Below are 13,898 nucleotides of genomic sequence, written 5' to 3'. Positions count from 1 at the left end.
ATCTCCAAAATAAACAACAAAAAGTCAGGCAAGAGGCATGAATCAAGTGATAGCCAGTCAAGCAAGAAAGCTGACCAAGTGCAAGGCCCTGAGTTTAAACTCCAGTACCAGTAAGTACACAAGTAAATAACTAAAGAAAGGAAGAAAGACAGAAAAACAGACTGACAAGAGTTGATCTGAATGAAGAATAGTAATAACTAAATGTTTGGAAGGCAAAAGGACAGTAAGGAAGAGGAAATTGAAGTAGATCAGTGTAAATTTTCCTGTGCTTGTACCTGGGCCCTATCTCTGAGCTACAGCTCAACTTACAGCTTTTTATATGTGCCAGCCCTAGGGCTTGATCTAAGAATCTAGGAGTTACCCTTGAGCTTGTTTTGCTCTAGGCTAGTGCTCTACCACTTGACCCACAGCTCTACTCCAGCTTTTTGGTGGTTAACTAGAGATAAGAATTGCATAGACTTTTCTGCCCAGACTATGGTCCTCAGATCTCAGCCTCCTGAGAAGCTAGGATTATAGGCATGAGTGAAATGTTGTTTGTTTTTTGTTTTTTAACGAGAAGGTACAAAAAGGTAACTGGCAGTATGAGAGGTAACATCTACAAAGAATTTCAAATGAATTTTCAGATTAGAGAATTGTAAAACTAAACTCTTTAATGCAAGGAAAGATTTGGAAAGTGTGTTCTTTCTGCTCTGTGGTTTCTGAGGAAATTTACCAGGGTCTGGTGAGAAATAACTCACATAAGTAAAACTTACAAGGAGAAAGTGGAGATTACAAACCCGGGCCAAGTGTTGCAGACAGTGAGGTCAGAGCAGTTCCCAGGCCAACTCTGTAACTTCCCTTTCCTGAGCACAGCTTGAGCCATCCTCACCCACCCATTGGTTTATGTTATTGGAAAAGTGGCGACTCAGGCTTTCTCTCTTTTAGCTTTCTCCTCGAAGTCTCAGCTTTATTACTCAGCACCTCCAAGACCACACAGTATGTTCCAAGAATAGATATCTCACATTTGAAAAAGAGGTGCCTTGTCCTGTCCTTGCATTTTGTTTTACTTTTGATCTCCTTCCACAGAGTCATGCCATTGTCACAGCCTTTACCTTAACCTGAGATGAGTATTTTAAATGATTTCCAGATATTTTAGATCTATTTCCAAAGTCTGGTCCTTTTCCATCCTTCTAAGCAGGCCAAGTGGTTTTCTGAGCTTCCTAAAGAAGAACTTTATGTAACATTTCCCCACCTGTTTTAAGGCTTCTGCAATCACTCTTTGGCAAGAGCTTAAAACAAACCTGTGAAGAAGTCCCAGTGAGAGTGTTGGGTAATGCCAGAACTCAAGCTCTCAACCTAGGCCCTGTTTATTCAGCTGAGCCGTGGGCTTCCATGGAGCAGAAATAGGGCCATTGGAAGGGAAAACAAGCTTTTTTCTTCACAGCCCAGATCCAATGTCTGGAAAGAATGGGTCACTTTTCTAAGTGGAGACTATTCCAAGTGACCATACTTATACTTACCTGTGATTCCCATGATCCTCTTGTCCCCTCATCCCCCCGCCCCATCACAGACGGCCATCACATCCTTATCTGTTTTTCTCTTCTGTGAACAGTACTGTCAGATTGCTCCTCCTGCCCACCATATTTATTGTTACCAGAGCTACAGATGGCTCATGTCATGTTGAGATTCTAGTGTGTGCCACAGATATTTCTGGGACTCTGAACTCTGAAAGTCCTCTCAGATTTTCATGATATTTCTCAGGAGAAGGAATATTTCAAACAATATCCTTATTAAGGCCTCTTGTATTTGAGCCAGACAGGTTCTTCTCAGCTTTGCTCCCTTCTCTACAGATAAGATCCCTGATTAAAAGGATCCTTAACAATGAGACAAATAGATATGAATAAGATTCCTGTTTCTAGTCTTTGAGACATGTCCAAAAGGGTAAATGGACCTAGATTACACATAATTGAACTTTCTGTAACATTTTTTATTCATTTTAGTTTCTAATGAAGCGATATGGAGATTTCTGGCTAAGTTGGAGGAAAAGAGATTAGATTACTCTCTTGCATAAACTAACTAAAGAAATGGGAAAATTCAAAACAAAAGCTTTGAAGGCATCAAAAATCAGGTAGCAAATAAAATCAGGTAGTAACTAACACTGATCTCTAAAAAACAGGAAATAAAACAAACTTAGAAGCAGTATCTAAAGAGAACAAATGGCTTCCAGGAAGTCCAATTGCATCCTAGAACAAAGCTCAAGATATTTATCAGGATATAAAAATATCTAGCATGCAAAAGAAAATAATTACAATGTCTGGCATCTAATAAAAAATCAAAGCTGGAAAATATTCTCATGATGGAAATGTAATTAATTAAAACTAGATCAGAAATAGCACACCTGATCAAATTAGTAGTAAAAAACATTGAAACAATGGTTCAAATGATATTTTATATATGCAAGCAGTTAAAGAGAACCTTCTAATTACACAGATGAAAAAGAAGAAAAGAATTGAAGAAGATTTGTGACAACCATAGAAACTACCCAAAATATAAGAAAAGATTATTTCTTTAAATGGATCTTTGAGCATTAGTCAATCTAACATTCACGTCTTAGGGAATAAGAAAATATTTGTAGAGACAATTTCCAGACTCAAGAGTTGAGTCTGGAGCTGGGCATCGGGAGCTAATGATGGTAATCCTAACTACTGAGGAGGTTGAGATCTGAGATTCCTGGTCCAAAGCCAGGCAGGGCAGGAAAGTTCATAAGACTCTTATCTCCAATTAACCACACACAAAAAAGCCAGAAATACAACTGTGGCTAGCTTTGAGCCTCTGTAACTCAGAAACAGTGTCCAGGCCCTGAGTTCAATCCCCAGGACCAGTGCTCATGCACACACACACACACACACACACACACACACACACACACACACACAAGGTGAGATTGAGATTCCTTCCTTGGACCACAGGCCTGAGAATGGCCACATACAAAGTGTAAAAAGAGCAGTTAAGCGCTAACCGTGTCACCCTTCCAAGCTGGCACAGGGCCACATCCTGTGATAAGGAGGGAGGAGAGAATTAGAGACAAACATTCATCTTCTCCACCATTCTGGGCCCTCTTCTGGTAGTTTTTCCTGGTATTATTTCATAGAAAACAATGGGTTCAGTTGGAGATACAGAACAAGGTGGGCTCATAAGCACATAGGGCACAGTCATATTGGCAATTGCTCTGATTTCAAGCCAGGGAGACTTCACATCAAAGAAGCTGGGAATGCGGCTTAGTAGTATAGTGCTTAGCATACAGGAAACCCTGGGTTCGATTCCTCAGTACCACATAAACAGAAAAATCCATAAGTAACACTGTGGCTCAAAGTGGTAGAGTGCTGCCTTGAGCAAAACCAGTTCAGGGACAGTACCAAGTCCCTGAGTTCAAGTCGGAGGAGGAGGAGGAGGAGGAGGAGGAGGAGGAGGAGGAGGAGGAGGAGGAGGAGGAGGAGGAGGAGGAGGAGGAGGAGGAGGAAGAAGAGGAAGAAGAGGAAGAGGAAGAGGAAGAAGAGGAAGAGGAAGAGGAAGAAGAGGAAGAAGAAGAAGAGGAAGAAGAAGAAGAAGAAGAAGAAGAAGAAGAAGAAGAAGAAGAAGAAGAAGAAGAAGAAGAAGAAGAAGAAGAAGAAGAAGAAGAAGAAGAAGAAGAAGAAGAAGAAGAAGAAGAGGAAGAGGAAGAGGAAGAGGAGGAAGAGGAAGAGGAAGAGGAAGAAGAGGAAGAGGAAGAAGAGGAAGAGGAAGAGGAAGAAGAAGAAGAAGAAGAAGAAGAAGAAGAAGAAGAAGAAGAAGAAGAAGAAGAAGAAGAAGAAGAAGAAGAAGAAGAAGAAGAAGAAGAAGAAGAAGAAGAAGAAGAAGAAGGAAGAAGAAGAAGAAACTGGCCCACGGCATCACTCTACGAGAAGCATCATTCATAGTTCTCCCAAGTTCAAATCTCTAGCTTTCACACTGGATATACCAAGCCTTGGAATCCTGCTGAAGGTTACCCTAGGGTATAAGAAAAGCCCACATCCATGCATAGATAACCTCTATGAGTCCATGAAGTCCATGAGAATTTGATCTCTGATTAACTACCAAAAAAGTTGGAAGTGGACCTGTAGCTCAAGTGGTAGAGCACTAGCCTTAAGTAGAAAAGCTCAGAGACAACACCAAGGCCCTGAATTCAAGCCCTAAGACCAGCATAAAAAAAAGGAGCCTTGGGTCCCCTACTATTATGGTACTTCATGCCATCTCTCCTTTCAGATCATTTAATAATTGCTTTACATGTTTGGGTGCTACAAAGTTGAGTGCATGTATTACATTTACAGCTCCTATGTCTTCTTGATAAATTGGCCATTTTATCATTATGGAATATATTTTTTTGGCCCCTTTCTTTCTTTTGTGCCAGTCCTGGGGCTCAAACTCAGAGTGCTGTCTGAGCTATTTTGTTCAAAAGTAGTCCTCTACCACTTAAGCACAGCTCCACTTCTGGATTTTGGGTGGTTAACTGGAGATTAGAGTCTCACAGACTTCCTTGCTTGGACTAGCTTTGAACCACAATCCTCAGATCTCAGTGTCCTGAGTAGGTAGGATTATAGGCAAGAGCCACTCACTGGTGCCTGGCTGTGTCCCTTTTTTGACATAAAGCCCATTTTATCTAATGTAAGTATCATTGCTCCTGATCTCTTTTGGTTTCTATTTGCAATTTTTCTTTTCTTTTTCTTTTTTTTGGCCAGTCATGGGGCCTGAGCTCTGAGCCTGGGCGCTGTCCCTCAGCTCTTCAGCTCAAGGCTAGCACTCTACCACTTGAGCCACAGTGCCACTCCTGGCTTTTTCTGCTTATGTGGTGCTGAGGAATCGAACCCAGGGCCTCATGCATGCAAGGCAAGCACTCTACCACTGAGCCACCTTCCCAGCCCATATTTGCAATTTTTCTATCCCTTAACTTTTAGTCTATGTTTGTCTTTACAAACATAGACTCTTATGGGTATATATGGTTGACTTTGTGTTTGTTTTGTATTGCTATTGTGTTGTTTTGTATTGTTCTTGATGATTTTGGAGCCGAGTTTCAAAATGCAGCTCAGGCTGATCTCAGGATACTCCTGCCTTCGCCTCCCAGGTGTTGGGATTCTAAGTGTGTGTCATCATACTTGAATGTGGTGCCTTTTGGTTTTTGTTTGTTTTTATAATCCATCCAGTCGTTCCTTTTATTTTAGAATTTAATGCATTCACATTTGAAATAATCATTAACATGTAAGAAGTTTCTATTGGGTTGCAGATGGCTCATGTCTATAATCCTAGTTAATTAAGAAACTGAGACCTGAAAGAGTGTGGTTGGAAGCCAATCCAGGCCATAAAGTCTACAAGACTGCATACTTTCATTTAAACAACACAACACTAAACTAGAGGCATAGCTCCAGTGGTAGAGCACCAGCCATGAGTAAGAAAGCTGAGCAAGAGGGTGAAGCCCTGGGTTCAAAACCCAGGGTGAAATTAAAACAAAAGTTTTGTAATGTTAGCTGTCATTTATTTTGTGGTTGTTTTAAAGATAATTTTTCCTCTTTTATTATCTTTATTTAGAAGAATTTGGTGTCTTTTTGTGGTGGCCTGCTTTCAAAACCTTTTCTGTGCATTGATTTTGATTCTGGTTTTGTAGAAACCACAAAACTAATATAAAGTCTGTTAAATGCAAAACTGGCTGTTTTAAACAGATGGCAACATAACTTTAATCACAAATAGAAATCACACTTTAGCTTCCTCTCCTCCATCTTTTAGCTTTGGATGTCAAAATTTATCTTTGTGTGTGTGTGTGTGTGTGTGTGTGTGTGTGCATGTGTGCATGTGTGCATGTGTATATGCTGGTACTGGCACATGATCTCAGGGCCTGGGCACTGTCCCTGAGCTTTTTCACTCAAAGCTAGTGCTCTGCCACTTGAGCCACAAGCTCCACGTCTAGATTTTTCCTGGTTAATTGGAGATAAAAGTTTGATCCTCAGATCTCAGCCTCCTGAGCATCTAAGATTACAGGCGTGAGCCACCAGAACCTAGCCTAATTTTTTAAAATGTATTCCAAAATACATTAACTACAGTTGGGTTTTTTAAAATCTTGTCTTCCTAACCCTCATGGTAGTTACAAAATTGCTTCATGTAGCACCTCACAGTTGAAGAGCATCCTGCATTTCTCTATGTGCCACAGTGGAGGGCAGTTGCTGTGGATGGGTATATAGTAGCTTCCCTAAGTGTATTAAATACTTTCCCTCTCCACTGAATACTCGCTTTCCAGTTAACTCTGCGAAGAACCGGATGGAGATACAGATGTATTCAGTGGAGGACTTCATAGGGCCTTTTTCTCTCTACTGAACTGATACCACACTCCAGCCCACAGAGATCAATTTTCAGAGTAAGCGCATCCCTGACTTTTGTGAGAGTCTACTCTACAGGCTGCCCTGTAATTATGACATGTTTCCTCTCACATCACAGCACATTCCAGAAGGCTGCCCTGAAGACCACAGGGAAGTAGAATCCAAAGCCCCCATCGAGGACAAGGAACTGAGATCGTGATACTTACTCTGGAACCCTTTCTCCTCACCCTGGTCCTGCTGGACCAACCAGGATTGTGTGGATTCTGACCATTGTCGTAAGCTAAGAACAACACTGAGAGTTGGGCTCTGTCAGTGAAGAGAGCCCACTTATTAACATTGTATGTAAAGATCTCCTCCCTTTCATGGTTTGCTTCTTTCTTCTCCCAAGAAGCTGAAAAGCTAGAGCCTTGTTTTTCACTTCCCCATCCCTCACACACATCCCTTTGTAAAAGAAGCAGGCATCAGAGTGTGAACCAAGGGAAATAAACCTCTGGAGCTAGATGGGGGAGGGGTCCAGCCTACCTTTAAGTCACTCAGGACCACTGTAAACTTGGCCGGTACAAATCTCAGTGCCTGCACCAAAATCTTTCTCTGTAACTTCTCCTTTGAGGTCCCCATTCTACTGCAATCCAGATAGACATTCAGCCTCAGTCAGTGTACAGTTATGTGAGACCCAGAGAGTTTACAATGTCAAGGATAAGGTGCAGGTCTCAGGGACAGTCTTCAACACAACTCAGGTTGCTCCCATTCATCATCCTATCAGGAATGGCTTGCTTATGTACCGTCTGACTAGACTACAGGCCACAGAAAGCCCCAGCATCCAAGGACTTGCAAATTCCCAGAATTTTTTGAATGGGAAGAGAGTACCAGATACTCTAGCCAGACTTGGTAGGCATGTTCCCATGTGATTTTTTCCCCCCAGCTCTAGCCCAGGGAGTTGCAGCTGGCCAGAAGTGACTAGAATGTTGGGGAGTGGTTTGCTAGGGTTGTGTACTGTAAAGTGCCTCAAACTATGTGGCTTACACAATAGAATTTAATTCTCTCATGTTTCCAGAAGCCAGAACTCTGAAGGTAGCAGGGAGGGAGAAGCTGTGCAATTCTTCTCTCCTAGCTTCTGCCAATTTTCCTGACAATCATTGGCATTCCTTAGGCTCACTTCAGCCTTTGTCACTGTGTGTGTGTGTGTCGAGGTGTATGCCCACCTCCACTTTTCCCCTTCTATGAAGGCAGCAGTCATATTGGGTTAGAGGCCTATCCTATTACAGTAAGACCCCATCTTAACTAATTACAATCACTGTTTCCAAGTGAGATCACATTCTGAGGTATGGAGAGTTAGGACTTCCAATATACGTATTTCAGAGGACACAGTCCACTATATCTAAGAGAGTGTACAGTGCATAAGGGAGGGAAGGAAATGTTTTCTCCCCTAAATCCTGCTTCTCTTTAGGATTTTTTTTCTGGTCCCGGGGCTTAAACTCAGGGCTTGGGCACTGTCCCTAAGACTCTTTGTATTCAAGGCTAACGCTCTGCCACTTGAGCTACATATAGTGCCACTTGTGGCTTTTTCAGAGTAGTATATCAGAGGTTAAGAGTCTCATGGACTTTCTTGCCTGGGCTGGCTTTGAATCGCGATCCTCAGATCTCAGTCTCCTGAGTAGCTAGGATTAGAGGTGTAAGCCATAGATGCCTGGCTCTTCAGGATTTTTCAATGAAAAAATAGCCATTTCCTTAGAACATCATTCTTTATGGATTTTAGGGGTTGGGACAAACCTCTTTCATTCTGCTTTCTGCCTAATGCATCACTTTTCTGATGTGTAAAATGAACAATTGCTTAGTTATCTGAATTCAAACAAGAGCCAAGGACAAGATAACCAATAAACCAGTCAATATGTCCAAACTGCCATCCTTCCCAATAGACAGTCTGTTTCCTGGAATACTGAAGAGGAAAGCTAAAGCCAGAGTTAGCTGTGGAGATCTAGGAGCTCAGGATTCTAGCTGTGACCTCTTGGGATACAAAAGTTGAGAGCAGTCATTCTCTTAGCAGGTATAAGGCAGGGAAGCAGCTCTTTAAAAACGACCTTTATTTTAAAAATTGACATAATCTTTGGGTAAGTCACAATTAGCTTAGGCATGTTTCAGAAGGTGCTAATGTCTCACCTCCAAACCAAGAGCAATAGCTTATTTGATTGGTACAAGGATTGAGGAGGATCTTATGATGCAGAATGAATAGATGATTACTGAAGACAGAATCCTATACAAAAGCTTTCTTGCAGCATCTGTTGTTTTTTAAATTATCTGTTACAAATATTAAAAACACCTCATCAGACCAATAATAATACCCATATCTTACTTGCATGTTACTAAAGTTTCTACCCAGAACACCAAGTTCTGTAGACTTCAGAATCATACTTAAATTAAGTTAATCCTTCACATTAAGCATAACAACTAAAAAACTAGATTCTACCCAGTGTAGTCTCAGCATCCAGGATGTGTCCTGCTGACAGAATGCCATCTACTTGGGCATGCTGTGAATCAAATCAAAACATGAAGCAAGCCAGGATAAAGACTCCTTCCATACAGCAGTTGGCAGCTTCTGTTTCTCTCGCCTCCAAAGCAGAATCAGACCTGAGCTGCAGGCTGTGAGGAAGGGCACAGGTTTCATATCATCTACCTGATGGTTTCCTGGGTGTGTTACAAGAAGGACAATTGTCTCCCAATGGAAGAGTTCATTTCCTGAGGACATTCTCCTCCCAACACCCCTCCCACCTCCTCCTTCACAGTAAGGCCCAGTCCCAGTGTGGTAATAGCTCCTTCCGGAATAAAAGGAAGGAAATTAAAGTACACTGAGCACCTACTATGTGCCAGGTCAACAGCCAGGTCAGGTATTTTTCCTGTATTCCTCACAATACCCCGTGAGGTAGGATTATTACTCTTATTTTACAGATATGTGGAAACCGAGGCTCAGAGGAGAAAATCTGCCCAAAGTGGCACAGTGAAGAAGTAATGAATATCAAGTAGAAAACCCAGGGCTCTCAGTCTAGGGCTCGTTTTACTACCCACATAAAGCCAAGGAATTGGCAATAAAGATATCCCAGCTCCAAGATGGTTGGTCTAGAACCCAAATATTGGAGCCCTTTGAGTGTGTGGAGCCAACCTTGGGAAGTCCAGAAGCCTGGACCTAGAAATCCTGGCTCTACAGCATTATTTTGGGACCTCAAACATGTCCTTACACCATGCCACACCTGGGACTAGATGGGCCAATGTAGCTCCCCATCAAGGAGGAGGGACTTGGCAAAGCCACCTTGGGAGTTCACTGGTGAACCACAGTGCGCAGCCTCCACCCGGACTCTGGTTTTGTCCTCTCATAGGGAACAGATGAAGGATATAACATTCTGACATTGCACACCTTGTGAACATTGGTTATGATTAAGGTTCTCACCTCTGAGGGTACCCTAAATCCTAGGAAACCATGCTACCACTTCTTGAAAGGTTTTTCACAGAAAGTTTGTGATATGAGATAAAAAAAAAATTGGAGTCAGGACACTTTAAAAGCAGGCAATGATTGAAAATAATTTGAGAAAGCCAGGAGCCAGTGGCTCATGCCTGTAATCCTAACTACTCAGAAGGCTGAGATCTGATTATTACAGTTGGGAGCTGGCCTCTAAGATAAGAGTCTCTGAAACTCTTTTCTCCAATTAACCTCCAAATATCCAGAAGTGGAGCTATGATTCAAGTGGTAGAGCCCAGCATTGAGCATAAAAACTAAGGGACAGAACCCAGACCCTGAGTTCAAGCCCCATTATTGGCACAAAAGAAAGGGGGTAAAGAAAAGGGGAGGGGAGGAAAGAGGAAGGAAAAGAGGGAAGGAAGGAAGGAAGGAAGGAAGGAAGGAACGAACGAACGAACGAACAAACGAACGAACGAACGAACGAAGGAAATAATTTGAGAGAGGAAAGGCTACTCTAAAGGGAAAGAAAAGGCAACAGTAAGGAGAAATGAGGGTATATTGCTGAAAAGGAAGAGATGGAGAATAGTATGCAAACCCAGGTGCTAGAGGTCAATCCAAATTGAGGCTGCAAAAATTAGACTTTTGGGAAATATGGTTTCATTGAGTCTGCTATAGGGTTACACACGGGCAAGGGACTTCCCCCCAAAATATTTTGAGCCTTATGTTCAGGCAGATTTTAAAGAATAAAAAATTGGTGATAAAGGAAGAAAGAAAAGTCAAATGGCTCCCTGAAATCCACTTGATATATGTCACCTGGTTCTCCTTCCCCAAGGCCCTAGCACGATAGAACCTCCTATAACCCATAAATCCCAATAGAATAGTTCCCTCCTTGGTATATAGAGAGCAGGACTATCTCTCTGTAAGCCCAGCACACACTAGCTGACTGTTACACATGTGTCTTTCCCACTAAACTGTGAACAACTTGAGGAGAGGGACTGCACCTTTCTTCTCCACGTGGAGAGGAAAGCAAGCTAACCAAGATCCTTTGTTTAGCTGGGTAGTTAGGGCTCACATCTGTAACCCTAGCTACTCAGGAGGCTGAGATCTGAGGATCTCAGTTTGAAGCGTACCTGGGCAGGAAAGTCCATTAAACTCTTAGCTTCAATTAAACCATCAAAAAGCCAAAAGTGGAAGTATGGCTCACAGCCTATTGTAAAAAAGGTAAAAGACAGTGCTCTGGCCCCAGGTTCAAGCCCCAGCACTGAAACACACACATACACACACACACACACACACACACACACACACACACACACACACACACACACACACACACACACAAAAGGTCTTTTGTTGATAAGTACCCTGGCTAATAACTAGCCCAATCAGTCAGGGAGATGATGGGACCATATCCTTGGGGAAATTTTTCTTGAGGAACAATTTCAACCTTGGGGGACAATGTTTTTCCAGTGGACTTGAGGGTGCTTCTAATGTGTTTTATAGTAATTATTCACACACCCCCACCCCACATCTACCCATACCTACACCCAGAATTACCTCATACCTGGCCTAGTCGTGATTTGAGAGAATTTCTTTAAAATGTGAAACCAACACCTAGGTAGAGATTTCAAGCAATAGTGTGCTGGTTTGTGAGAATGACATCATTCAGTAGAAGAAACAAAGCAGCTCAGTTTTGGCAGACCTGGTGGGATATGTGCATCTACCTATGCAGAATGAGGGAAGGATGCTGTCTAGAAAGAGTGTAGTGTGTGTGTGTGTGTGTGTGTGTGTGTGTGTGTGTGTGTGTGCAGCAGGAAGCTGAGCTTACACTCTCTTTGTGGCTAGCAACATGGAAACTTAGGCCTAGTTCCTTGCTTTTAGGCTTCCAGAAACCCCAGAGCTCTTGTTGTCAAAAGCCCCTAGAAGAATCTTTTGCAAGGAACAGCCAAGGATGGTTCAAGAAAATGGTTGCCCAGACCAGCCATGAACTGCTGGTAGAGAATGGGCATGCTTGGCTGGAGGCCCACGCTCAGCAGCGAATATTCCGAAAACCAGACAATGTGGCTTTTCCAAATAGGTAAATGTCTTCATCTGTGCCTTCATTGAGATGCTTTACCATGTTCTTCTCAAAGAGGAGCGGGTGGTAAGCACCCATCGTGCAGGCGCTATCAAAGTACTTCTGGTAGTAGTAGCATACGTCAGTCTTGCGCTTGGATGGGAGGAACTCATAAATGTCCACCTGGTCACAGAGTGTCAACATGACGATGATACCTGCAGAGAAGGAGGAGCGGTGAGTCAAGCCCAGCATCTTACATACCAGCGCTGCAGAGATCTGCCCAGTGGAGAGATATCACCTGGAACTTCTCTTTGTTCCTGTGAATCCCAAGCTGAATTGTGCTAGTGAGCCAGGGACAGCACACTGTGTCCTGGAATACAGTGCTATATGCATCTTATGCAACTTCCTATTGCCAGGACAAAGGCATGACAGGTTCACACTCCTCAAACTAGCAGATTAAAGGACTCCCTCAATCAATACATTGGTCAACAGAATAAGCCATAGGACACCAGGGCTAAGTGAAGAGACAATGCCAGCACATGCAGTTAGCAGTTCCCAGAATTTTTACCTCCTATAGCCTTGGGGATATTGTCATTGGGGAGAAGTATTTCATACAGTACCAGCAGGAAATGGTGCAAAGAAGACTTCTTCCTTTAGCTAGAAAGGAGGCCCAGATGGACCATTCATCCAGCAAGGAGATGTAGGTTGAGGGGCTGTGGCCCAGGCTGGTGCTCTCTGGAGAGGCCACGCAGAACATTGAGGCGCAAGCCCAACCAGGAGGCAAGGAGGGGAGGGAGAATCCCACTACCACCCACCTTTGTCCCCAACTGGCTAAGTTGTGTTGGGTAGGAAATGTCCCTTCTTTTGGCCTTCATCTGCTCAAAGGAGTAGGGATTATCCAACTCTCCCATTGTATAGGTCATTGTTAGCATGAAATAGGATCACAGTCCTAAGATACCTTTAATTAACTAGTCATTCAGGGACTCTCTGTGAAGGATAAATTCTCAACTGAGAATAAAACAGTTAGCTGTCAGCAACTTTGTTCCAGAAGAATCAGATATGAGAAAAGCCCTACCTCTGCCCTTTAGCTCAGTGGAGGAGAGAAGACAGTTTAGTTGCTGACCTAGGAATCACAGGAAGGAGGAATAGCTGGGTGTAGAGGGATAATGGCCAGAGGGAGGGCAGAGAGCAGAGCAGAGCAATGATGGTGGAGGCCACAGCAGAGACAATGGCAGGGCAGTGTTCCTCAAGATGATTACTCCTGGTTGAAAGGCTTCAGGAAGAGTCCCAAATGCACTCAATCCAAAAGCTGAAGCAGAAGATGTAAAGATGTATCACTGCAAAGGCCCCAGTCCCTTACTATTGGAGTGTCTCTGACAGTAAACTGATTTACTTGGAGAACAATTGCCATGCCAAACCCACAAAGGTAAGTCAAACAGATGCCACCCTGAGGGAGTATGAAGTCTAGAAGGGAAAGTAAGCAGACAGATGACAAGCTGTGAGTGGCTGGAGCCATCCAGTGGGAAGGCAGTACTGTGGGGCACTGGGGAGGAGCTTCCATCTCTGCACACAGAGAGCCTGCATCCCCTGGAAAAGGCCCAGCAGTCCAGCCCAAGAATGACAGGGAAGGGTAGATGGCCCATGAGAACTTAGGGGTATAAACAAAGCTTAAGAAGAAAGCCTCTTCCTAGCATTCAGGACTTTCTATCCCCAGCCCATCCTGTGCCTGCTCCCAGAGGCTCTTCTAAGTCTCCCCACCCAGGTGCCCATTCATGATGCTCTTAGGGTTGTGACTAGGGCATTCACTAGCGAGAACAGAACATATAGACAGTCCGGAAGTGGCATTACTGACTTTTTTGCTTCAACTTTTAGCATGACTCTGCACTATCACTGAATCTGTGTTGATTGAAATATATCACAATTTGGGGGGGTGTAGTTTTTTTTAAAGGATATTGCATTAAAATAGTATCTAGCTTGATTCATGAGTTCTGAGATACTTCCTGAATTACAGCGTAAGACAAGAGTCTGCCCTCTT

General features: G+C 43.1%; 1 protein-coding gene across 10 annotated transcripts in view; it reads right to left on the bottom strand.

The window, feature by feature from the left end:
• Positions 1-8,425: 8,425 nt before the first annotated feature.
• The window catches only part of St6gal1 (ST6 beta-galactoside alpha-2,6-sialyltransferase 1), a 128,567-nt gene continuing 123,094 nt past the window's right edge, over positions 8,426-13,898 (bottom strand). For all 10 annotated transcript variants that reach the window (XM_070029792.1, XM_070029793.1, XM_070029794.1 and 7 more), the window contains one exon: positions 8,426-12,078. In XM_070029792.1, the coding sequence (XP_069885893.1) occupies positions 11,837-12,078 (242 nt within the window). In that variant the 3' untranslated portion in view covers positions 8,426-11,836. The remainder of the gene's footprint in view (positions 12,079-13,898) is intronic.

This window comes from Dipodomys merriami, unplaced genomic scaffold (assembly GCF_024711535.1).
Source record: "Dipodomys merriami isolate MVZ:Mamm:240054 unplaced genomic scaffold, mDipMer1.0.p SCAF_2, whole genome shotgun sequence".
Classification (NCBI taxonomy): Eukaryota; Metazoa; Chordata; class Mammalia; order Rodentia; family Heteromyidae; genus Dipodomys; species Dipodomys merriami.
This window is presented reverse-complemented; position numbering and strand designations above follow the sequence as displayed.